The 24,877-nt window shown below is 37.1% G+C and overlaps 3 protein-coding genes across 4 annotated transcripts in view; all 3 read left to right on the top strand.

Moving 5' to 3' along the window:
• Positions 1-10,796, top strand: part of prkar2aa (protein kinase, cAMP-dependent, regulatory, type II, alpha A) — a 34,658-nt gene extending 23,862 nt beyond the window's left edge. Inside the window, exons 2-10 of the mRNA XM_016461940.1 lie at positions 4,363-4,398; positions 5,528-5,664; positions 6,760-6,866; positions 7,882-8,035; positions 8,235-8,336; positions 8,506-8,580; positions 9,416-9,481; positions 9,782-9,920; positions 10,015-10,796. Coding sequence (XP_016317426.1) covers positions 4,363-4,398; positions 5,528-5,664; positions 6,760-6,866; positions 7,882-8,035; positions 8,235-8,336; positions 8,506-8,580; positions 9,416-9,481; positions 9,782-9,920; positions 10,015-10,139 — 941 coding nt within the window. The 3' untranslated portion in view covers positions 10,140-10,796. The remainder of the gene's footprint in view (positions 1-4,362; positions 4,399-5,527; positions 5,665-6,759; positions 6,867-7,881; positions 8,036-8,234; positions 8,337-8,505; positions 8,581-9,415; positions 9,482-9,781; positions 9,921-10,014) is intronic.
• Positions 10,797-14,409: 3,613 nt separating this feature from the next.
• LOC107669630 (N-acetyltransferase 6-like) lies at positions 14,410-18,048 on the top strand. The gene is made up of 2 exons (XM_016461941.1): positions 14,410-14,470; positions 17,130-18,048. Coding segments are annotated over exons 1-2 (714 nt in total). The 5' UTR covers positions 14,410-14,468; the 3' UTR covers positions 17,842-18,048.
• LOC107669627 (hyaluronidase-3-like) lies at positions 14,469-22,962 on the top strand. Of its 2 annotated transcripts, XM_016461939.1 has the most exons (4): positions 14,469-15,310; positions 19,358-20,295; positions 21,898-21,987; positions 22,178-22,962. In XM_016461939.1, the coding sequence occupies exons 2-4, from the start codon at positions 19,360-19,362 to the stop codon at positions 22,436-22,438; spliced, it is 1,287 nt and encodes a 428-aa protein (XP_016317425.1). In that variant the 5' UTR covers positions 14,469-15,310; positions 19,358-19,359; the 3' UTR covers positions 22,439-22,962. The 2 variants fall into 2 exon arrangements, with proteins under 2 accessions (XP_016317425.1, XP_016317424.1); XM_016461938.1 differs by lacking the exon at positions 14,469-15,310 and having other exon boundaries at positions 19,324-20,295.
• Positions 22,963-24,877: the final 1,915 nt, after the last annotated feature.

Raw genomic sequence — 24,877 nt, 5'->3', positions numbered from 1 at the left:
TGGACAGTGTAAAATATCGTGATATGAATTTTAGCTCATATCGCCCACCCCTAGAACATATCAGTCGTCATTTACTCCCGACATCTGAGCCGATGAAGACGCAGTGGATTACCTTTGTTTTTGAAGGGAATGTGCCCCCCGATCTACCTAAATGCATTTATGTTCGCATAAATCATTCGTGATCCAGCCTCACCTACAGAATAAGTGAGTATAAGGTTCTTTTATGAATCTTTGCAAATCGCCTTTCCTAATAACGTGCTAGTTGGCAAGTTCCGTGGCTAAAGTACACAGTCTCATGAGAACGGCTCGTCCCCCCACTGAAGAGAAGGGTGGGATAAACAGAGCTCATTAGCATTTAAAGGAACATGCACTAAAACGGGTTGCTGAAAACAGAGCTGATTTTGACAAGGTAAAAAGGGTGTTGTTTTACACTACCATTGAGAAATTTTAACCTAAGTATGTTAATAGACTTTTCATTAAGACCCTAAAGTATCATATCAACTTGTGGAAAATGGGCATCCGATGACCAATCAATTAATCAATTAATTAGACATACTTCTGTTATCCGTCAGTCCAGAAAAATAGATTATTTGAAGAGAGGGGCGGGGTGAGCAGAGCTCATTAGCATTTAAAGGAACATGCACTAAAACGGGTTGCTGAAAACAGAGCTGATTTTGACAAGGTAAAAAGGGTGTTGTTTTACACTACCATTGAGAAATTTTAACCTAAGTATGTTAATAGACTTTTCATTAAGACCCTAAAGAATCATATCAACTTGTGGGAAATGGGCATTCGATGACCCCTTTAAGGATTCTTTGAATAGAAAGTTCAAAAGAATATAATTTAAATAACAGAACATTTAAAACAATTGCTAAGCCATTGTTGTCAAAAACAAGAAAAGTGGATGCAAGTATCGTTCTCTTTTGAAGCCATACGTACTCTATATTTGTTAGATTGAAAATGTGGCAAGTTTGAAAATTGCAACCGCAAACGAAATATGAGAAGCATGGTGGAGGGAAAGATTTTCAGTAAATAACGTCTTTAATTACACGTCTGTTACCCACACATGGCTATCATATGACTTAAGGAGACTTAGACAAGTTATGTGGCCGCCTTCTATGATACTCTAATTCTGCTTTTTTTTCCCCTGTCCCTTTTGTGTGTTTGCATATGTGTATGTGAAAAAAAAAAAAAACAATACGGGCTCAAACTGACATGAGGGTGAGTAAATGATGACAAAACTTTAATGATTCAAAATGGATCGACTTTGTGTATTCTTAGAAATAATGCTCTCACTCATTTTTCTTTTCCTTTTCTTCCTTCCTGTGTCACTGTCTGTTTCTTTCCCTTTTTTTCCTCTCTCTCTCTGGTTGCCAAGAGAGAGTGAGTGGGTGTGTATTTGGGGGGATAGTTGTTAGAGCGATGAGGAGGTCTTCCTTATATTTTGTTGTCATGGCAACTTTGGCCACTTGATATCCCCTACACGTGGGGTTGAAGCACCCCATCTCCTGATACTTCACATGCTCATGCACGCACTCATTTCTTTGAGTGCTCTCACAACACATCCATGTATTAAGCCGCCTTGTCTGGGCAACATGCACACACACAGTGTTAAGTAATTTGCAAAGAGGTGTAAATCTGAAAGCGTATGTGTGAATACACACAATTCCACGGCATTTAACATGAGCATGCATGCCATGCATTACATAATGTGTATTGTGTTGCAGGTTAAGAATGTGTTCAAACATTTGAAAGTCTATTGGTTACAAGTAGGGCTGGGTATCGTTTAAACATTTTCGATACCGATACTGATACCTTGACTTCGATACCGGTTCCTGAACGATACTTTTTTCGATACCAATTTTATGAAATCAATTTTAACAAGATAACATTATCTAAAAAAAAAAAACTTTGGTTTAATTTTTCAGCTTGTTGTTTGTACAGACTAGGGGTTGAACAACTTCTGATTTTTTAAAGTCGACTTTTATGTGATGAAAGTCGAGTCGAAGTCGACTAGTCGCTGATGACGTCATTAATGAACAAATAAGTCTGGAGCTGTGACAAACACCTTGTGTACAGCTATGGCATATGACACAGCGCTGCCCACATGGCTATTGCTTGTATAACCAGCTCATTTTTATCAGTTCTTTTGTCTTTGGGTCGTTATATTTCTCACAGATTTCTGCTCGTTCTAAATCAGATACAGATAAAGTAGCACAGTAAAGATTACATTTATATGAATACATTAGTGAGAGCGATTGCGTGTGTGAATTAATTCTACCTGGCAGCGTTTCTCTACTAGTAGTGAAGCTGTGGGATTTAGTTATTAAGAAATATATGCTTGAACTTTTCAGTTTCTAAGCTTTTTTTATTGAGAAATCACAGAACAGTGTTGACAATACATTTCCGCGCTGAATGATTCTGTACCCTATGGCTGCATCCAAAAACTTAGGCAGCTGACTTGTTGCCTCGCTGCCCTATCAGGCAATGATTTGCGGGCAGCGTTTACGCACGAAGGCACCTCATGAAACTGATTTCGGACAGACTTCTGAGGCAGTGTAACGGTTTAATGATCTACAGCAAAATATAGAGAGCTTTGGTGATATCTAAGTGAATATTTAATTACTGCAATAGTAATTTCTCGCTAGAAATGACATCAAAAGTGGAAAACCTTGATAAAAAATGTACATTTACACAAACTGACCAGCGACCGCAACTTTCAGACGCCATCTTTATTTATTTTTTTAGCTTAACTGTCACAGAATGGAACGCACAGGATTGTGGGATATCAAAGGCAGCGAAGGATACATCTGTGCTGCCTTCAAAAATCGGCCAGATGAAGGCATCTCAGGAGACAGGAACTGAAGCTAACATTGAATTCGGAAGTGCCTTAATGCCTTCCTACCTTGGAATGCGATTGCGAAGGCAGCATTTTTCAGTTTTCAGATGCAGCCTATGTGTGTGTTTTACAGTGCAGCAGCGTAATAGATTAGAACGGCAATTAACTTACCTATACAATAAGCTGTATAAAACGTGCATTCTCCCATTCAATTTTGAGCATCCAGTTATATAATCACACGTCTTGTGGAGCGCTTTCAGAGTATGCATTTATTTGTCATTTTAACTGTTTGGAAACGGAGCGTAAATGTTGGAAGTCCTTATCCTAAGATTTATTATCCTAAGAAATCCTTATCTTAAGTCCTAAGATTTCTTATCCTGTTGCGCCCTCTATAGGACCAGCGACTAGTCGACGTCAAGCTTAAAGCGTCATGCCAGAGAATTGTCGACAGAGAAAAGTCGATTAGTCGGTGAAACCCCTAATACAGATTCAAAGACTCATCTCCTGAGCCACTGCACAAAGGAACAAAATGTAACCAACACAATAAATCAGTGCAAATAGTTTTAATAAAGCTCAAATAGTCTTCAGTTTACACATCTGTTAGGCTACATTTACACTAGTGCGTGTTCGTTTTAAAACGCATAGCTCAGACAGAATCATCATTTCTATTCATTTTCCACTGATTTACTGATGAGCATTAGCAGCTTCCAGCGCTGTCTGCCTGTGTTCTCTCTTCCATGATCGCTGCTCTGACTCAGAGGTAATTACATTTTTAATTTCAGCAACATTACATGGCCAAAGCACACATTAGACGGCAATCGGAAGTTATTACAAATACTCGAAGGTGGTTTAACGTGTGTTTTGAGTAAAAGCGGAATATAAATCTTATTTATTGGCTTATGTAGCATGATGCTACAGTGTGCATGAATGGTCACGTAACACGCACTTTCATTCGTGTAGTATGAACGGACATCTGCATATGATCGGAACTCCACGCAGCTCCTGCGCTACACTCCATTGGAATTGAATGACTTCCGAACGGCAAGATGTTTTTCGATACTCAAAGGTATCGAGGCAATTCTGTCAGTGCCTAAAAAGTATCGAACTCGATACCCAGCCCTAGTTACAGGCAGAACTTCTTATTAAGATCCTAAAATTGAGCGTGTATGCGAGAGAAAGATTATTGCTAGTTTTACACCAAAGAGTTAATGGACTGATGGATTGTAACAGCGCCATGAGAAAGGAGGAGGAGGAGTGTGTACAGACCTGCAGGGCTCCTGAGAGTCGTGCTAGTGCACTCAGCTGTGATTGTAAACACATAATTGCTATCTCCTGAAACTGGTACAGCCTGTAGGACAGGCCTTTGACTGACCTTACCGAATATTTAACACGCCCACACAGTTACTGAAGGGCACATGTGAGATTTGGAGACTGAATTTGATCGTTAACATTGTCTGTGAGTCTGCGGCTCTCAGAATTTGAACAGTCATTAACTCTCTCTCTGTCTTTCTCTCTCTCTGCAGCTCCTCCCCCCAGCAGATTTAACCGGAGAGTGTCGGGTGAGTTCTGTTTGACGTCATTGCACTAATCATGTGGTTTAAAGTGTGTGCGTGTGTCAGATAAGTGCTCTGCCTTTCCGTCATTTCCCCTCGTGTTTGTTTTATAGTAATTACGTTGCTGGTATGCCCACTCATTCTGCCCCTTTCAATTGTGTTCCAGTGAAAAAGTCCCCTCTTTCAACATACACATTCCTTTAATGTGGGATTTCATAGAGTCCCACGTCATCATATGAAGGAATCTACATATGCTACCTGTAAAGACATGTTTAACGCAGCGAGAAGAATACTCTTTTTCATAATTGAACATCCTGCCTGTAGTTTTTAGTTAAAATATCTATTTATTTGTTTGTTTTTAACAAATTAAAGTTGTTTCTCCTTTTCTGCAAAGTACGTACACTAGCATTAAAAAGTTTGGGGTCGCTAAGATTTTTAGAAAGACGTCTCTTATGCTCACCAAGGCTGCATTTGTTTGATCAAATTATAAAATGTAAATTATTCCTGTGATGCAAAAGCTGAATTTTCAGCAGCCATTACTCCAACTCCAGTCTTTAGTGTCCCATGATCCTTCAGAAATCATACTAATATGTTGATTTGGTGCTTGAGAAACATTTATTATTATTATTATCATTGTGGAAAACAGTTGTGCTGCTTAATATTTTTGTAAAAACTGTTATACATTGTATTTCAGTATTCTTGATGAATAGTAAGTTCAAAAGAACGGCATTTATTTAAAAAAGGAAGCTTTTGTAACACTAAGTGCCTTTACTGTCACTTTTGATCAATTTAATGCCTCCTTGATGTATAAAAATATTTGTATTACTGACCCCATACCTTTGAACGTATGTGTAACAAATAAAATAAAATGAATGAAGGCTTGCCATTATTTTCTTTTTAAGCTGTTTTATTTATTGCAAAAAGCCAATAAAAAAAAAAAATCAAATACAAAATACAAGAAAATGTTTTATTACACCATGCTTTCTATGTCCCTTGAACAATATAAATATTTTGTACTCCATATTTTGGAGTCTCTGTCATTAAAAAGTTTGAAACCCAAGTTTGGAAATGTTTTTCACTTGCATGCGGCTTTGTTTATGACTTTTGTCAAGTAAATAGTAATTTATTTTTATAGTGTGTGCGGAGGCCTTTAACCCCGATGATGATGAGGAAGACTCTGAGCCGAGAGTTGTGCATCCAAAAACAGATGAGCAGCGTTGTAGATTACAGGAGGCCTGCAAGGACATTCTGCTGTTCAAGGCTCTTGATCAGGTACACACACTCACACATACATACAGATATGAGGGCTATAAAAATGTAAACGGACGCCATCCAGGTTGTATCACTCCTGGACTCTTTGCAGGCCAGTCAGTCAGGTTTGGTTTGCATGTGCGACTGATCACACGTGCCTTACTTAAACTGCCACTGTCAGTTCATCATGTTAGAGGAACATATCGTTTATTTAACGTACTGTTACTTGAACTGATTTGCATTGTTTATTTTCTGCTGATGTCATGTAGCACGTATAAGTTGTGCTCTGGTCAGTGGATAATAAATGTTCGATGAAGTATTTGAAGGTTAACCAGAGCGTGTAATCGGGTTTCCAAAATGGAAATATTTGCATTACTTTGAATTTGTAACACTTGCAGATAAAAATTTTATTGTATGTTATGTAATATTATGATATTGCTATGATTGCAATATTTATGTTTAATAAATATAAGTTATATTCTGGTTGGCTTGTCACCCAGCAAAAAAACAGATAAATTAGTGATGTTGACTAGGCTTACGTTTTATATTATAAAATGTTTTTAGCTGTGGTGCTTTCAATGGAGTGAATTCAAAGATGCAGCTTAGCAGAGAGAAGATACAGCATGCTAAAAATCATGTAATGTTTCGAGAATTTGAGCTTTTAAATTCTTCCCCTTAAAATTTTCTGTAATAAATTCACAATCTTCAGCCATAAATATAAGGAAAATGACCCGTGGTAGTTTTGTGAAAGTACTTTTTTTTTCTGTCTGTCAAAGGACTTTCTCACATTCATTCTGCACTATTTTTTAAATGTTAATCTATGTTCACATGCATGTGAACATCAATGCTGTTTTTTCCCCTCTTGTTCATTCAGCATCTTGCACCATGAGTGTTGAGTTTTTAAGATGGCGTGTCAAGATTAAAAGAATGTTGAAACCACTCTGTTCCATTCTGCTGCACTCTATCTAGAAGTCGTGTGAACCCTAAGAAATGTGCCTGTTTTTAAAAAAAATATGTCCAGTAGTTTTGTATATCCCTACAGTGGATGCTAAATATGTACTGTATGATCCAGAAATGCATTTCCTTCATCAGACTCTTTGTCTCTTTCTGGTATAGGAGCAGTTTTCAGAGGTGCTGGACGCCATGTTTGAGGTTCTTTTGCAGCCACAAGATCACGTCATTGATCAGGGAGATGATGGAGATAACTTTTATGTAATTGAGAGGTATGTATTTCTATAAACCGTTCTGCCAGTGTGTCTGTGATACTCTTGTACAGAAGGGCTGGTTTACGAGAGTTTAACAATTTTGCATATATCTTTGATTATTTTTAAAACTGATTCATCTCTCAGTTGTTTCCTGTTTCAGATTTTGAAAATTACGCTTTTTAATTCCCGCATTTCATTTAACAATTTTGCATATATCTTTGATTATTTTTAAAACTGATTCATCTCTCAGTTGTTTCCTGTTTCAGATTTTGAAAATTTTTTCGCATTTCATGTAAAAATTATGCACGTTTTGCCTAATGCTCTATTTCTAACAATAAATGCATTTACTGCTACTGGATACTTTGTTACTGTTTCTTTATAAACAATATTTTTACTTGCACTACATACTGTAAGCACTTGTAGTTGTTTGTTTAAATTGTTTAAATGTTTAAATTAAAAGCTACAGTAACTATTACTGTTTAGTGACTTGCTGTTAGGAGAGTTTGTTTTTCAAATTACATTATTTTGAATTTATAACACCTGCAGATTTGAATTTAACAATAGTATTATGCTAATCTTACATTATAGCAGTAATGTGGTACCCTCTGTCCAGATGAAAAGCACCTCTTAACCGCATGGAACTGCACTTCACCTGGCACCCTGGCCATGCAAAACTATATATGGTTATAACCTTCTCTGAAGTGGGCCTTTTTCACTACTGTAAAGTGGTGAATGTTTATTGTGCACAGACACAGTTATTTGATATTGCCATTCAGTTATTTGCATTAGTGATTTTATTGATTTATAGCAGCTGTAATCATGATGTGACTCAATTTGGATTCAACAAAGGAACTGCGAGGTTTCGGGAAGCAATTTATGTGAATTCCTATTCATTGTTTATCACAAACCATAACAGTATTCCTCATATTGATTGTCAATACCTATAGATCAGGATATCTGAATATATCAGTGTAGTAGCTACATAATCACTACCACAACCGTAACTGAATATATGTTTGTTGTGTATTTGCAGGGGTGTGTATGATATTGTGGTACAGAAGGATGGTGTGGGCTGCTGTGTGGGTCAGTATAATAATAAGGGCAGTTTCGGAGAACTGGCCCTCATGTACAACACTCCACGTGCTGCAACCATCATTGCTAAAGAGGAGGGAGCCCTCTGGGGACTGGTGAGTGCTGAGAGAGCAAGTGAGCTGACAGCAAACCCTGTTGACGTAGTGTTCTGTAACAGCACCACCTTGTGGACACGTGGTTGAAACACTGAATGACTGCAGCTTCACTTTCACAAAGCAGCAATTTCATTGTACATGCAACAAATATGAAGACTGAAAGTGTGTCACAAGAATAATTTCAGTATGTCTGCTTCAGGATCGGGCAACGTTCCGAAGACTCGTAGTGAAGAACAATGCGAAGAAGAGAAGGATGTATGAATGCTTTATCGAGTCTGTCCCACTACTCAAATCACTAGAGGTGAGAAAATTATTGTACATTTATTCTTTTGCCAAACATGTTTTTAGTGGTTCTGTGAAAGAGTGTCAGGTAACACTGAAGAAAAACCTTAGGATGATGAGACCTGAAGAGATGCATATTAGACCACTAACGAAATGATCATATACTTACCCATCTTTATATCTCATAGATTTCTGAGCGGATGAAGATTGTTGATGTGCTGGGTGTAAAATCATTTCAGGATGGAGAGCGGATCATTATGCAGGTGAACTTTACAGTTGCCCTAAAAATTAGTTCTTGGAAGTGTATGAATGTCATTGGCCATCAACATAGTGTTATTTATTTTAAAGACTACACATTTCAAACAAAAAGTAGGTTTCAAAGGTAAAATAATAGGTATGCTATTCAAAATTATGACAAAGTATTGTGACACTGTCTGGTTGTCAAATGTTAACAGAACATTTTCCAAGTTATTGTGATAACCTCCATCTTTTGTTATTCTGGTAGAACACCTGTGTCAAAATTAATAATTAATAACTAATTTGAATTTCATACAGTATTCTCACGTAAAGCAATATATGGACATAGCAAATGTCTGAATCATTCTAAACAAATTTAAATAATTGTTTATGTATATATTTATATAAATGTAAATTATCCCCCAGCCCTGAACTATTAAATGTGGACTTAAGCATTAATATTAACATTATGATTTTCTGTTAAACTGTTTTGAAACAAAAAGAAAAAAAATGTGCTTAGCAAAATAAAAATGATTTCATTCATCTACTAAAAATCACCAGAAATTTTATTTTGAAAAATGCCATATACTGTGCATTGTATTATCTAATGCCATTGTTCATGTATCTCTATACATATAAGATGCATTTAGTTTGAGTCGGTGGATGGTGCTATTGAGAATCTTGCTATCCTCTGTTTAGCTGTCACACACTTGAGCAGCTACAGCGTGTCTGAAAGAACCAACAGACACACGGCAGCTGCCACTTATAGCACTGTAATAATAGAGCAGAACTGAAGATCAGGACTCTGACTGATGCTATTGTATTATTAATCATTACTATTATGGGCTGCTCTATGACCAGGGCGATAAGGCTGATTGCTTCTACGTTGTGGAGTCTGGAGAGGTGAAGATTATGATGAAGAGCAAAGTGAGTTCCTTTATCTTTCTTTTTCTCTTGCATTGTGTTAAATTACACCTTTTAAACTCCTTTAATGTGCTGAGAAAAGTTCAGATGTTCCTTTTCAGATTTGTATTTTTTATTAAATTAAATACTTTCAGTCCCAGATTAACATGTAGATACAGCTATACATAGACTGTTTCTCCTCAACAATCTGTGAATCACTAATAGAGTTTAGTTTGTTTAGGATGGGACTATATGTTTGGCATCCAATTATTTTTGCATAAAGTTCCATTTTTAATTTTGCCCCAAATTTAAATGTTCTCTCAGACAAAAGCAGACAGACAGGATAACGCTGAGGTGGAGATCGCTCGCTGCAGTAGAGGGCAGTATTTCGGAGAACTTGCTCTCGTTACTAATAAACCGCGTGCTGCCTCAGCCTATGCTATAGGGGACATCAAATGCTTGGGTAAGTTTCTCTGAGTCCATCTGACTTACATTTTTGCATTGAAATGTGCACAGTGTGCTCCATTAATGTCATACGACTGATGTTTGTGTTTCAGTGATCGACATACAAGCCTTCGAGCGTTTGCTGGGGCCCTGCAAAGAGATCATGAAGAGGAATATCGCCCACTATGAGGAGCAGCTGGTGGCTCTGTTTGGATCCAGTGTGGACCTGAGGGACTGAGACAGACTGGCCGTGCCTTACACACACACACACACACACACACTATACAACACGACACATAGGTTATACACTCCCAAAACATTTTGTAGGCACACATTCCTTTTTATGTGCACTCATTCTTCAGCCAACACACTCACTCTTTCAAATCATACCTCACACACACACGCCTGATGTCATAGCGTCAGCTACTCAGTACGAAATAGAAACATTACCAGCTCAACTGCTGTGACCCTGAACCAACTACAGCCTGGAAAGGACATACGCGCGCACACACACACAAACGCACATTCACTTACACCAAAAATTCCCAGCCAAGGACCCATCCTTTCTCATGGTCACTTGCAGTCACAACAAAGAAAAGAGAAAAAGAGACAAGATAAAAGAATCTATGTTTAAACAAGAAAAAAGTTGATATCTTTCAATAAAAAAATGCAAAAAATCGTAAAAATTTAACATTTTAGAGCATTTTATGATAATGCAAAGCTTTGATAAACTTGTTTAAATATGACCTGTTTCCTTTCCCTGCTGTTGGTGCATAAAAGTTTTTGGTGGTATCCACAGTGACAGATTTTTCTCACTTAAAACTCCACATGTTGTATTGATTAATGTATTACTATTATTATCATTATTATTATTATTACATATTATTTTTGTTGAAGGTTGACCCGCTGTTACACCACCCCCTATTTGGAGGATGCGAGGCCGAATCTAGTGCAAATTTTCCCTTTAGTCTTTCTGAATGAGTCGTCCTGAAAAATAAAGCAGACATTTTGGTAACCTGCTGGGACTCTTATGTTGCGCATTTTATGATAATGCAAAGCTTTGATAAACTTGTTTAAATATGACCTGTTTCCTTTCCCTGCTGTTGGTGCATAAAAGTTTTTGGTGGTATCCACAGTGACAGATTTTTCTCACTTAAAACTCCACATGTTGTATTGATTAATGTATTACTATTATTATCATTATTATTATTATTACATATTATTTTTGTTGAAGGTTGACCCGCTGTTACACCACCCCCTATTTGGAGGATGCGAGGCCGAATCTAGTGCAAATTTTCCCTTTAGTCTTTCTGAATGAGTCATCCTGAAAAATAAAGCAGACATTTTGGTAAGCTGCTGGGACTCTTATGTTGCGTGTGCGTGTGCGTGTGCGTGTGTGTGTGTGTGTGTGTGTGTGTTGGAAGGTGCGGTCTGTAATTACAGGAACAGTGCCATTTAAATGTCAGGAATCAGTTTTGTGTTTGTAATCTTTTGAATGGAGACGCCAGTGTTTTGGAATGGAGTGTTATTTCCCCCCCTCCCCCCTTTAGGGCGTTAGTTGGCTGTTGTTAATTGGTTATCATTGAGGTTGGCTAGTTTCAGCATTTACTGATTGTACTTTTAATAAACTGAATAAATCAGGGTGTCTGCTTTTATTTGGGGATTTAGTTTTTCTTTAGGGAGGGGGTGGGGGGTGTAGTGTTCTGAAACATATTTCATGGTCATTAATTCTTTGATGCAAGATGTCTACTAAAAATTCAGTCTACAGATTGCATTTAATGACAAAACTGGTCATGGGCCAGGCATTTTGGATATTTTTGGGTACACTATCCTTTATTGAATTTGGGGGGAAATTAAATTTTGTTATTGTTTTCAAGTAAACGGTCAAGCTTTTCCATTTTGATTTTATAATTTTTTAATCATTATTATTCCCTCCTAGACTGAGTATAGCTAAAGTTCACATCACCCTACTGTCACCAGAGCCTATGAGACATGTGAACTAGACATGAAAATGATGTGACCCTGGACCACAAAACCAGTCATAAGTGTCAAATAAATTTACAAAATATCTTCATGGAACATGATCTTTACTTAATGTCCTAATGATTTTTGGCATAAAAGAAAAATCGATCATTTTGACCCATACAAAGTATTTTTGGCTATTGCTACAAATATAGCTGTGCGACTTAAGACTGGTTTTGTGGTCCAGGGTCACATTTGTCATGTAAATTCGTCTTTGCAGTCCTGGCTATTGGTAATAAAAACTAGTTCTGAGAGTCTTCTGGAGGTTTGAGAAGAGTCCACTCTAAATGGCAGTATTGACGCCATACATTGTAGTTATGTCAATGAAAAAATGTTGAAAGAAATGTACCTTTATTGATTATCATTTACTTTTCCCCACAATTACCTGAGGGTAAAACATTAAATTGTGTTTTCGTTTTTTGAAACCTCTTGCCAGCTCTGAGACACTTTGCTTGGCCGTCCTGTCCTTTTCTTAGCCAAATTCACTGTCACAATTCATTTTGAATTTCTGTAGTACTTTTGCTACTATGTTCACAAACACCTATTTGGTTTTTAAAGTGGTTCCATTGCGTTCAGCATTAAGAATGATTAAATGGGATATATGCAACATTTGTAGTAAAATTAAATGGTTTGGTTCAACATACCTGTTGATCAAAAAATGCCTTTAGATATTTTTTATGTAGTTAACACTTGTAGCACTTTTGGCTCAACACTTATGTGAAAATCTAATTGTCCTCATTTTTTTGGTAATTGATCACCCTTGCCTGAACTTTACATCTACAAGGAAGCATAATATGTATTCTATGTAAGGAGAAATGACAATTCGTTTCAGATGGGGTGTAGGCCTACTTATTTATGCTAAAACTTCTGGAACAAATGTAGTTATTTTCATAATGTATCAGCATTCCTGAGGAAGATTTATTTGTTAGTTTATTTGGTGTGTGTGTGTGTGTGTGTGTGATATTTTTAATTGTTAGCTTATGTAAGTCTTTGAATGTTGCATTACATCTTACTGTTTTTCCAGCATCTCACACCATTAGCATGAAGTGTTTAAATCAAGACAACACAAGAATCAGTCCGTTTCAGCTGAGTTTGCTATGTCAGTAAATGGCATTTAATGTACAGCATTTTGCAAGCCATCATGGCATAATATGTTCTTTATTTTAAATATGTATTTGATTTCTGTCATATGGTTTATCATATAAGGTTTATAGCAGGTGTTAACAGTGATTAACAAGCATTATTTGTGAAGGGCAGGGTCGGGTGGGGATGCTATAAACCATTTAAACTAATTTGATTAGTGAGAATATAACCACCTCGCCCATCGTTTGTCAATCACCGAGTCACACCCCCACCACACAACACACTACACCACATCAATCATTTATGAGTCCACACGGCCCCCCTGCTTACCCACAGCCCAGCAGGGGGGCCAAGTACCACCGACTTCACGTGCTTTCTTATACCCAGAGGTATTCACATGAAACCGAGGCACAACGGAGCGCAGAGAAGCAGTCTCCCACCAAGAAACGTGTCAGTTATCCCGCCGCGAGGAGAACGGCACGAGAGACAATTCCGCGGGTATACACTGCTACGTCACAAAGAGTCATTTAGAACGCGTCTTTTAAATGCTTAAAAAAATGTTATGACGTCACACCATGAAGACATTACGAAAGGCAAATATTCAGGGATCTTTTTTCATATTTAGGATTTTTAATGTCTGCGCAATACGTAATTTAATTTTAAATTTTGAAAATACGTCACAAAGGTATTTAGTTTTTAAAAATGTTTATGTAAAGTGTGAAATAAATAATTTTGTTGTAATTTAGGGGTTGCTTCTTCAACTTTTTTGAGCTATTCAGTGAAAAAAAATATCTGTTTATTAAACTGACTTAAATTGACGTCATCACTGTTATTTGTGACCCACAAAACCAGTTATAAGGGACTTTTTTATTATTATTGAGATGTATACATCATCTGAGAGCTGAATAAATACGTTTTCCATTGATATATGGTTTGTTAGAATAGGACAATATTTGGCCGAGATACAACTATTTGAAAATCTGGAATCTGAGGGTGCAAAACAAAACAACAATCTAAATATTGAGAAAATCGCCTTTGAAGTTGTCCAAATGAAGTCCTTAGCAATGCATATTACTAATCAAAAATTAAGTTTGGATAAATTTACGGTAAGAAAAAAATATCTAGGATTTCTTCATGGAACATGATCTTTACTTAATATCCTAATGATTTTTGGCATGATAGAAAATTCGATCATTTAGACCCATACAATGTATTGTTGGCTATTGCTACAAATATACCCATGCTATTTATGATAACTATTATGGTTTTGTGGTCCAGGGTCAAATGGCAGCGGAGAATAGCTAGGCTTACTGTATTTACAGAATGTGCTCATGTAGGCTGGTGTAAGAGCGGAGTATGGCCAGTAGGCGGCAGTAAATCGACTCGCGCTGTTTCATCTGCTTCACTCGAAGAAGAAGGAGATTCAAAAGACAGCTGCTGTGACAGCGATAAAGTTTTCAGCATGTAGGTATCACAGATAAGAACTCATATAAACTAAATCCCAAATAAACTGCATGTGTGTCTTACACGTATTTGAACGGGAATCGTAACTGCTTGCTGTGTTTGTTCTTTTATCTGATTACTTTTCTGACTTGCGGTGTGTCTTATTGTGCTCGAGTGTTGCGGCATGCTGTTATTATTGTTTTAAACATACAAATCTTTAGTAATTCGTTTTATAAACACGATATGATAGTTCATAAGCTATTACTATATTTAGAAATGTTGAATTAGACTCTGTTTAGTACCCGTTAGAGAGTGGCGTGGCCTTTAGCGAATGAATGGCTGAAACATTTGAGTTTTACTTGAGCCAGAGAAAATGTGTATTTCTGTGATCAGTCTGAATTAAACAAATGTATCACAAAATTCAACTTAAATCCAGAGCTCAACTGATCTGAAAAAAAAAAAAAAAAAATCTAAATGGCCATTAAATCCATTAATTCCATGAAGTTAAATGACAGTGCTCTGAATAGCTTTAATGTGTCTCTCCATATTAGGGCCTGCAAACATTTATATCGCATTCGCAACCTTCTCAAAAACCCACACACTTCCCATCAGCATTTAATACTTGGCTTGGTAAAGTCATGAAAGCTGTTTCCTCTCACCACTGATCGAGAACCAGCCTTTCCACACCAAAATAACAGTACTTAATATAAGTGAATGGGCTAAACTGAACCCAGGCCAGTGTTAAAGGAAGCTTGCAACGAGAACACTTAAAAGTCTCTTGTTTCCTGATTTTGACCCTTAGTTGCACATGACACAATTTTGAAACATTAACTGGCAGTTCTGTCTCTGTGAGCGCTGCAGGTGAGGCTGGTTATTTTATTTGCAATTTTTTAGTATTTACAGTTTGGTAGATTTTGATTTATAACGGGTTATGCTTTATTTTGGCACACTAAATCTGGGTTTGCATCCTTTAGTCCAGCCATGGTTCTGTGTTTGATTTTTATCAAGGAAACTATCATTTATTTACATATTATGTTTATGCTTTTAGCAAATCCTTTTATTTAAAATAAAAGCCAACAATATTCAGTTCCGGGGTTTATTAGAAAACTATATTAGAAAGCAAGCTAGACAAGTGGAGAAATGCATGTTATTTTTATATGTGTGGCACTGTTCATAATTAAAGTGTCTTAACCAGTGATCAATCACTATACTGATAACCTTGTCCACTTGGTCAACTACCATTGCTTCCTTTTGTGTACTAATCTATCGACATTCTTGTGAATTGCAAAATGAAATGTAAAGTATCGTGTAAAATGAAAGTTTGTTTCAGCGATTTTCTGTGGATCTCATTTGCAGTCTTTAACACCTGTATTCAATTTTATTTAAGCATATTGGCCATTGCCCATCTTGCTCTATAGGTGCATTGAAAAAAAAAACATATCAGATGACTACTAGACTTAAAGGGATATTTCAACCAAAAATTACAATTCTGTCATCATTTACCCACCCTCATGTGATTCCAAACCTGTGTGACTTACTTTCTCCTGTGGGACATAAAAGAAGATATTTCACAAAATATTTCAGTTGTTTCCCATACAATGTATACATTCCATACAAAATATGTTCTTTTAAGTTTTACAGAAGAAAAAGGCATAGGCTTGAAGCAACATGAGGGTGATTATTTGATGATGGATTTTGTTTATTTTTGTTCGAACTATCTCTTTAAGGTTTGTGGTCCATTCACTTGCGTTCACTTCACACATACACGGGAAAAGCGAAGTATGCAAAGATGTTTTAAGCTAGAGAGTGACTACAAAACATGTCTAAACTGAACTTATGTATATTTTTTTTATATTTATGTCTTCGGTCATCTTATTTTCTAAACTACATTTCACATTAGCATGAAGTCCATGTAGTATAGCAGGAATCACACATTCACACCACAGCTTCCTCTGCTATTTTAACTTCAACAGATAAAAAAATGTTTTATATATTATATGTGCTATGAGAAGAAAAACTACTCACGAAATAGGCTGTTGCTGTATTTTTTTGCATGTGTTTGTTGCTTCAGTGGTGTGAATTACTTACAATTTCAGTCTACCTTTTTATTAATCTAGCTTTTGCCTGTGAAAATGACATGTGGAAGTGATGGTGACACAAACTGTTGGGTGTTGAAAATAAGTGACAGTTTTTGCAGCAAATTTTCAGAAGTAAGCTGACTCGAAAAAATTTGTAATTTTTTTAAGAATTCAACTGGATACTCCACTTCTGTTCTCCATGGCTCTAAAGGGAAGAAAATGTACATTTTTATTAAAGTCATTTAAAAGGAAAATTCTGTGATGATTTACTCACTCACACATTGTTCCAAACCTGTATAAAGTTTATTCTGTGGAATACAAAAGAAGTAACTTGAGAAATGTTTACTTTTTTTTTTTCAGTACAATGAAAGTCAATGGGGGTCCAAAACAACGTTTTATTATATTCAAAAAATATCTTCGTTTTTCTTCCACAGAAGCAAAAATTCATATAGATTTGGAACAATATGAGGGTGAATAAATAATAAACTATCCCAAATGAATGAAGAACATCACACTAATGACTTCTGAGATGTTCAGTCAGGTGTTGATTAAAACGACACTTACTGGCCCCTGTTGACCTCGTGCCCTTGGCGTGTGTGCAGGTGCGATGGCGACATCAGCTGCGCAGTCGTTCGAATCGAACCTCTTCACAAGCGCTGGGACCTCGTGGAGGTGTGTGCGGAATTACTCAATGCCCAATGGCAGCGCAGCATGGGGGCGCGAATCCACTCGCTCCGTCAGTCGAGCCACAGCTATCCGGTGTGTATCTTGCTGCTCAGTGGAGAGAGGCGGAGTCAGGACGAGAAGCTAATAGGCCACGCCCGCTTGTCCCATGTTCTGGGGAGTCATAGTCTGTTTGTGGAATCGGTTGTGGTGTGCAGCACATTACGAGGGAAGGGTTACGGCCGTATCCTAATGGAGGGGGTTGAATGGTATGCCAAAGAACGGGGCTGCACCCGATTGTGCCTTACCACCCATGATAAACAACACTTCTACGCCCATCTGGGGTTTGTGCTGTCCAAACCTGTCCAAAGTGTCGGGACTCTGGCCTCCTTCATGCCCATGGAGTTGCTGCACAAGTTCTGTAGAAGCGCAGAGAACGAGGAGGAAGGGAGGAAGAGTGATTCTAAGTTTAACAATCCTGCACCATCTACACCTTCCATTTTACCTCCACCTCCTCCTCCCCCTATTTCTGCTCCTCCACCTCCTCCTTGTCCTCCGTCATCCTTGGCTCCAGTTAATCAGACTCTGGAGCAAACGCCGTACACCGACAACAGAGGGCTGCCCATCTTCTGGATGCACAAGGACATCTGAGACTCATGCTACACTCCTTCTGTCTGTAATTATTCAGGGATACACAAACACGGTGTTTACGGGACAAGAAGGATCTTGTAAACCTGAACTGTATTAACTCAAATACTGTGACAATCTGAATGTGCCTCAATACCAAAGTTTACTTTGTGTTTTAGCTACTATTTATTGATTATTTTTTTTTAATCATTGAAAGGTAAATCTTTGTAACACCACTATAAAATAAATGTCGCTGCTGAGATTATCTGCTGCGTTTAAAGGGTTTTCATCAAAATAAAAACTGTCTATATCTATTGAAGTGTTGTGCTTATCATTTCATAGGATCAGATTTCAGGTTGGGTATTTGATTCATACTGTTTCCATGGACTTTTTCTTTGTATCAACTTTTGATTATTTTTAAAAATATATATACACTACTGTTCAAACATTTGGGACCAATAATTTTAATGCTTGTGAAAAAAGTCTTATGCTCAGCAAGGCATTTCATTATACACTTAAATGTAATATTGTGAAATATTATTACAAATTAATATAACTGTTTTGTATTTCAATATATTTTAAAATGTAATTTATTCCTATGATGCAAAGATGAATTTTCAGCATCATTACTCCAGTCTTCAGTGTCACATGATCCTTCAGAAATCATGATACATTTTTTTCAACATTCTTTGATGTATAGGGAGTTCAAGATTTCAACATTTATTTGAAATTATAGAAATTTATACATGGCCCTGCATTGTATCTCACAAATACATTTTTTAGGTCCAAAATTTTCAAAACTGTGTTCTTTCCTTAGTGCAGTGAGAGATTTTCTCTGTTTTGTTGTTTGATTAACATAAATTACAGACAGCAGGAATTTTAGACTGCTGTCACTTTAAGAACTGCCCAGATCCAATAAACTATTCTCAGCTGTTTGCTTTCACTTAAGACCTAAATTACTGTGTTTAGGAGGATACTTGCAAAGACGGCATTTGATACATGCAAGTGTGTGTATTTAACCTTTTCAAGGCCTATAAAGCGGCAAAATAAGTACGTTCAATACGGTCTTCACATACCTCTGTGACAGCACTCAGAAACAGTCTCTCAGACAGCGCGCGCATATAGCAAAATTAAAAAATATTCTCTTTCGCTGCTAATTGCCTTTCAACGGCTTAGAATTACTTGTTTTTAAACCGCAATGCTAAGAAACATGTGCAAACAATATGTTTTCGTGAGCATGTAGCACAGCAACGTCACGTGAGTGTGTAACCACGATAGAGACGATAGTCCAAAATCTCTACCAGTTGACAAATTTCTACCAGTTAATCATGTCTACTGGTATATTGCCTGCTCCTAGTGACCAGGCAACCATAGGTTTATCTCAAACCAGTTTTAGAACACAGGACATCCCCTCAACTCCCCCAGTATAAACAGAATAATAGGAAATTTACATAGGAAACTAAAAAGTACACTTATTTCTACATTATTTGCTTTTTTAATTCAAACATGAATGACACTAATTTGTGTGTGTATTTCATAGGCATGCTTCTGAGATCCTCTATTCCCAATCCAATCCTCATTTTAGCCTTGTCAGTCATTTTGTCTCCCATCAACCCTGTTCAGAATATGGTTGAGGGGGTGGAGCCTGTCATCGGGAGGCGTGGCTTTTCAGTGATCTGGAATATACCTACAGCTCGGTGTCAGTGTCAATATGGAGTCTCCCTGCCGCTGCGCCAGTTCAACATCATTCATAACTCACAGCAGAGATTTCAGGGTCAAAATATGAGCATATTTTATCAGCGCCGTCTGGGTCTTTACCCCTACATCAACCGTCAGGGCTCAAAGGTCAACGGTGGCCTGCCTCAACAAGGATCCCTGATGGCTCACCTCTCATTGGCTGAGGCGCAGATCAATGAAGTGTTGAGACACACGTTCAGTGGATTAGCCGTGCTGGATTGGGAAGCATGGCAGCCCATATGGATGTGGAACTTCGGGACAAGAATTGTATATAGGAAAATTTCCAAAAAGCTGGTTAGGTGGAAACATCCAGATATGTCAGAGGAGGAAGTGAAATCCAAGGCGAAGGCGGAGTTTGAATTAGGAGCAAGATTGTTTATGGAAGAGACCCTGCGCCTTGGTGTTCGCCTCTACCCAGAGGGATTATGGGGGTTTTATGGGTTTCCCAGTTGCTATAACAATCATGGCCATGGACAGAGCGGATACACGGGGCAGTGCCACAGTGGAACAGAGATTCTGAATGACGGACTGGCATTTCTATGGCAACACTCTACCGCCTTGTATCCCAGCATTTATTTGTGGCGTAAGCTGGCCGGACACGCACACGCTCAACTCATGGTGAGACACCGTGTACTTGAGGCCCTCCGAGTGGCATCCCAGCATTCACCTGGCACTGAAGAACTTCCTGTATTTCCCTATGCCAGAGTGGCGTTCACACACACATTGGCATTTCTGAACCAGGTACCCCTTGACAATTTCCATATGGTGTTTTTTACATTGTGTTTGTTCTGAGTTCCAGGCTTATCATGCATTAGTGGGCTCTTCACCTCCACCCAGGATAGATCTTGAAAGAGGAGGGGTTTAGTTCTGAGCTTGTGCCCAGTATGTTACCTCATCTTCATCTTTAAGCAGATGGTTCTCCTTTAGTTCAGAATCGTGCTCAATGCAAGTATGCAAATTCTTGGCCAATGCATTGCTGTACTACTAAATATGCATTTTTTATTATTGTAGAGGTAACTAACCTCCTTACTCAAGGGGGCGATAGAGTCAATTAAAGTTCATTTTAAAAAAAAACATTTTTAATAATAATAAAATATTATTTAATAGTTATTAAAATATCACTGATAAAGTTAATCCTTAGCAAATTTCTAAATTTTTATATTGTAAATTATAATGTTGTAATACATAAATTCAACAGCATCATTTAAAGTAATTAATTTTAGAAAAATGCAGTGTTATTTATTTAAAATATTTTAGAATTACAAATGCCTCGTTTATAATGGGTTTGAATGTTTTTGTCTCGTCACTCCGGCCAGGACACGGCTTCACAGTATGGTAAGGGGCGTAACATTTCTGTCACACGCTTGAGGTATTCGGCTAATCACAACGCACTGGATAGCTGGCCAATCAGAGCACACCTCGCTTTTCAGACCGATGAGCTTTGTAAAAATCTACATGTTTCAGAAAGGCGGGGCATAGAGGAGAAACAATAATGTACAGTATGTGGAAAATAATGTGCTTTTTTAACCTTAAACCGCATAAACACATTTCATTACACCAAATACACAAAATAATGTTCTTTTTAGCAGCATCATATGACCCCTTTACTTTTTGGACCATTATAATTCTGGTAATCAGCCACAACATTAAAATTACCAGTTATCAGTAATGACCAGAATATAATATCAGTGAATCTCTTCTGACCAGTGTTATTTAATGTACTTTTATAGTTTATATTAATATTTTGAATGAGCTTTTATTTTCTTTTTTCATTTTAATTTTAGTTTAATATTTTGTTATTTTATTATGTGATCATTTTTATTTAATGTCATTTTTATTGGTTTATATTTCCAAATAAGAGTTTTTACAAAGTTTTAAATAATTTTTATTTCAGTTTTAGTAATTTTTGTACTTCAAATTAAGTTTATTTCAGTTAGTTGGCAAGACAACATTTCAAATTTTTAAGTTTTCATCTGATATTCATATTTTATTTCCTTTTAATTTTAATTAAGAAAATGTTTTTTAATAGTTTTAATTTTATTTCTGTAATTTTAGCAAACTTATTTCACAGTTGCCAAGGCAACATTTCTCATTTTCTTTTAGTTTAAGTTCTTCATCTAATATTTGTATTTGATTTTAACAAAAATCAAATATAAATATTCAATTAACAGAAATGTTTTCATTTATTCTGACAATAACAACAGTAGCCTCTGACCTTCAGAAACATTCAGATACTTTAATCGATTATGTTTCAAGCTTAGAGTGTCTTAATTCAGGCTGATCTGACTTTTAAAACTACATTCTTCTGTGAAACTGTATCATAATGTATGTGTATCTTTTCAGACGGATTTGGAGCACACACTAGGTGAGAGTGCTGCTTTAGGGGCCGCTGGAGTCGTGTTATGGGGCGAGCTGAGTTTTGCAAAGTCTAAGGTCAGTATAGGCCTAACTGTATGTGAGGATTTATAGTCTGAATTTACCTTTGTGTGATAACCTAATGCTCTCGATAAGTCTAAACACTGTCAGTACACAAACTTAAAATGCGTAATATTCAACATTTGACTTAGCACATATCTTGTTACTCATTGCTACAGCTATAATATATATTTCTGTCTTTCTTCAGCGGCAGTGTGTTCTCCTGCGTGATTACATCAGCTCAGTATTAGGAGAGTATGTTGCCGCCCTGCAGGCTGGTGTGAGGAACTGCAGTATAAGAATGTGTAACAACCAGGGACGCTGCGCTCGACGGGACCCTCACTCAGGTTACATGATCCCTCTACATGGTACCCATGAAGATCTTCCTCTCAATGACATGAGGTCAAAGTTCAAGTGTGTCTGTTATGAAGGATGGAGAGGAGAACACTGCGAGCAAAGAATTTCCTAAGAACAGATGCGCTTTTCTGATTTACATTCATTTTCACTGTGGGGATTTTTAAAACATCTTTGTTGAAAAAGTTGTAAGCTATTAACCAAACCAACCAGCTACTTACTGTGTTGGTATGGTGAATCACAACATTACATATTTTGAAAATCGGACAAAGACCAGAGCTCAAGAGTGTACAAAATAGAGAGTGTATCTAGTGTAAGTGTATGAAGACTGTTATTTAATTCGCATTGCTTTATGGGAGTGGATGAGCACTAAAGAAGTCTTTTATCATGATTGGCTTTTGATTCTCTGATTGGTGGAGATTTCTTTGCAGAATCATGAGTAATGTCATTTTCCTGATGAGAAAATGAATAGGATTTTTACTTCCAGAACCAGGCTGTTGCAATATAACCCCACAGTGGAAAAAGTAAAGTAATCTCAGAAAGCTAGTTGTTATATTTTTAATGAAAGATTACAAATACTTTTTTTTTTATTATTTGGAATAATGTGCACATGTAAATCTTTCACAATAAAACCAGGGCCCCACAAAATGTAAGAACATTTTCATTTATTTTTATTCTTATTTTAAAATTCCTCTTTTCTTATTAAATAGAATGTTAGACTATATAATTATTTACAATCATTCAGCAATCACTCTTGCTCATTCACAATTTTTTTATCACAATTTAATGTTTGTTGGAGTGATAACAATGAATCAAAATATAATAACAGGTATGATTATTCACATTCTTTCCATATTTCTTAGTATTGTTTTGTATTATCATTTGCTTTAAACTAATATAGCAAGTTGCCAAATAGTGTGTAACCATATAAGTGTACAAAAAATACTGGTGAAAAGTCCATTAATTAATACATTATTTTCCATTTACACTGCACAAACATCAGGAGGCTAAGTGAATGTTTTTGAGCAGGATATTGGATTCCACCGAAGCGATAGAAGCCTTTAAGACATAGAATCACACATGTTGATGTGAAGAATCGGTGCTCTTCTCTCAGTGTTGTCACAGTGCAGTCATGTTTCTCCTGTGGGTCTGTGTTGAACTATTTTTGTTATGGCCGCTGCTCTGTGAGGTTGATGTGCAGCTTTTGCAGCTCTTGTAAGAGCTGGGAGATTTCTTCAGCTGTTTCCTTTTTCTGTTTAACCGTCTCCAAAAGTGTGTGGAGAGCACTGCTCTGCTGGACTGGAGGGTTGATAACAGAAAACACGTTATTTGATAAAACAACAATTCAGCAGGCCCTCTAAATGAATGTTTTGGAATCAATATGTTAAAAAAGCTCAGTCGACAGCATCAGTGGAATAATGATGATTACCACAGCAAGTGGAAACAATAGCGACAACAAAAACTGCAGTTAAAGTAAGGCACAGAAATGCATAGAAACGTATTCCAGCTTTAAAAACGACAATTTAGACAACTTGACAGCTTAGACAACCTTACGGAGGCCCTATGTTAGTTTGGCGACAAGCATGCAAAGTTTCTCGGCAGGACACTTTTGCATGGGAACACCAAATTAACACTACATTTTGTTGGGGGACTGCTTTGCAAGAGAACATCTGGGAATGTGATACTTTTGCAAGAGAACGCAAAAACATTGAAATCAAGATTTGAAGCCAATCATATTGAAGCCGAAACATTTCTTTCAGTTTAGCCTTAAAACATTAATTTCATAATTTCAGCTTTAGCAAACAGATTGTCTCACCTAAAAAACTGAAGATGAGAATGAGAGTAAGGAGGAACGCAATAATGGCTGCACATGCTAAAAAATAGTGCCGCCTAGTGGAAGTGCATATGTCATTCAGTCTGCTCACACAGGGCCTTCTCACTGGTTGACCTGTTTGATAGACAACTCCTCGATCTTGCATCTGAAGATTCCCATTGGAGGTAGGAGGTGGTGGAGCACCTGCCAGTGAGAAGTGGGTTTGAGTGCTATAGAAACCAATGAGGATTTTAAAGTCATACATACAGTCTCTGACATGATGAAATACCTTTGCTGTGCTGTTCAGAGTGTGTGCGGTGCAGGTCATTGATGGAGTCGACGGAATGGAGCTCAATCTCTGTCAGGTCACGCTCACTGACACGAACAAACACTGGAGGAGGAGAAGAAGGAGTGGACTTCATGATCACTCCCTCCACTGACAAACAGACAGAGAATGCAAACCTGAGTCAAAGATTCAAAAATTATTTAAATCAATATTTACTCATCCTCAAGTTGTTTTAAACCCTTATGACACTCTGTCTTCCAAAAAATACAAAAGAAAAATTTTTGCACTGATCTCACTTTTCCATGCAATTGCAATGAATGGAGACCAGAGCGTTTAAGCTTCAAAAAAGATAAAAAGCACCATGAACGTGGTCCATACAGCTTCTGCACTATATTGCAATTTATAAAACCATATGATAACTTCATGTGAGAAACAGACTGAAATTTAAGTCATCC

The sequence above is a fragment of the Sinocyclocheilus anshuiensis genome, unplaced genomic scaffold (genome assembly GCF_001515605.1).
Source record: "Sinocyclocheilus anshuiensis isolate Anshui unplaced genomic scaffold, SAMN03320099.WGS_v1.1 scaffold80, whole genome shotgun sequence".
Taxonomy (NCBI): Eukaryota; Metazoa; Chordata; class Actinopteri; order Cypriniformes; family Cyprinidae; genus Sinocyclocheilus; species Sinocyclocheilus anshuiensis.
This window is presented reverse-complemented; position numbering and strand designations above follow the sequence as displayed.